Here is a 1,499-nt window from a genome sequence, read left to right on the forward strand (position 1 = left end):
CACTTTTGTGGTACTGGGGATTGAAGGGCTTTTATACTGAGCTATATCCACAGCCCTTCTGCTTTTTGTTTGCTGTTATGTTTTGTTTTTTTAAATAGGGTCTCCGTAGATAGTTCAGGATGGATTCGAACCTGCGGCAATTCTCTTGCCTCAGCTTATAGGTATTACAATCCTTTACTACCATGCTTGACATATTTTTTGTTTTGAAATAGGATCTAAGTTGCTAATTTTCTAAGTTGCCCAGGGTGAACATGAACATTCGATCTTCCTGCCTCAGTTTCCCAGAGCACTGGCATTACAGGTTACGCACCACCAGCCCAGGTTACTTCTTATAATGTACTGGGAAGTGTGAAGTTGCTAGGACTGAACAATAAATTGTACTTGGGCTTTCACAAGATTCCTCTTTACTCTGTCTCTGAATATCCATCACTCGTGTGGAGATCAAGGCTTTGTAAATGCCCAGGACACTGCTCTCCTCCCCAGTGATCCTCACAGGAAAAGGGGACAGGTAACACTCACCGGCAGGCCTCTTGGGCACCGACACTTGGGGGTTTCTGCTGCTTGGTACTGTGGAAGCAGAAGCAGAAGCAGCAGCTGGTGTGGCCTTTGGAGCAGCTAAGGTGCTCTTGGATCCAGGTCTGAGGGCCACAGCTGAGGTGGGCTTGGATGGTAAGACCTGCTTCTCAGGAACCTTCACCTCCGTAATATGCTGGACATAGGAAAATGGCAGGAATCAGAATGGCAGGCGAGAAACTGGCCTAAGAAACACCATAGAAGGTGCTACAGGAACTTGCGTAGGAGACTGGAGCCCTGGGGTGTGGGAGCTACTGACAGTATATACAGCTCTCAAAGCAAATCCTCCAGACAAATCAAGAAAGCAGCCTCAGCGGGGGCTGTGTGATCTGAGGTGAGGCAACAGGGAGTTAGACTAGCTCAGTGACGTGCAGCCAGCCACACCAGGAAAGCACATCCCACATTTACAACCCATAGTATCACCAGGCAAGACTAAATCCATATGGCAACAGAATGTAAGCTAATAGCTGATGCTCAGGCACTGCTACCATTCACGGGGCTGACATGTACACGATAGCATGTAACAAGGCAGGGCCACTGCAGCTGGTAGGGCTGCCTGCCACATCTGGTCAGAAGCCTGGGCTATAGCCCTAGTCTGGCCTCTGATACACAGTCCAGTCTTAGAGAAAACACTGAGCCCCTCTGTGCTTAATGTCCTCATCGGATAAAGGAGATCTGGGTAGAGCACCACTAAGGAGCAACTCTGACAGTATGTAGCTTTGGGGTTGGGGTTAGGGGCACGGGCAGGGTTAGGAAAGCACTGATCTGGCAAGAGCATACAGGATTTGGGGATGAAGACACGATTTTGTTAAGCAAACATGCACACCACTTGAAACAGGAAGCTAAAGCACATGCACAGTTGGCCCAGCTCTTCTACTTCAAGAGAAATGCCACGGGGCTGGTGAGATGGCTCAGTGGTCTCAAGC

The 1,499-nt window shown here is 49.0% G+C and overlaps 1 protein-coding gene across 9 annotated transcripts in view; it reads right to left on the reverse strand.

The window, feature by feature from the left end:
• Map4 (microtubule associated protein 4) overlaps positions 1 to 1,499 on the reverse strand; it is a 171,084-nt gene that overhangs the window by 13,080 nt on the left and 156,505 nt on the right. For all 9 annotated transcript variants that reach the window (XM_023700697.1, XM_023700695.1, XM_023700698.1 and 6 more), the window contains one exon: positions 520 to 709. In XM_023700697.1, the coding sequence (XP_023556465.1) occupies positions 520 to 709 (190 nt within the window). The remainder of the gene's footprint in view (positions 1 to 519; positions 710 to 1,499) is intronic.

The sequence above is a fragment of the Octodon degus genome, unplaced genomic scaffold (genome assembly GCF_000260255.1).
Source record: "Octodon degus isolate 3935 unplaced genomic scaffold, OctDeg1.0 scaffold00126, whole genome shotgun sequence".
In the NCBI taxonomy this organism is placed as follows: domain Eukaryota; kingdom Metazoa; phylum Chordata; class Mammalia; order Rodentia; family Octodontidae; genus Octodon; species Octodon degus.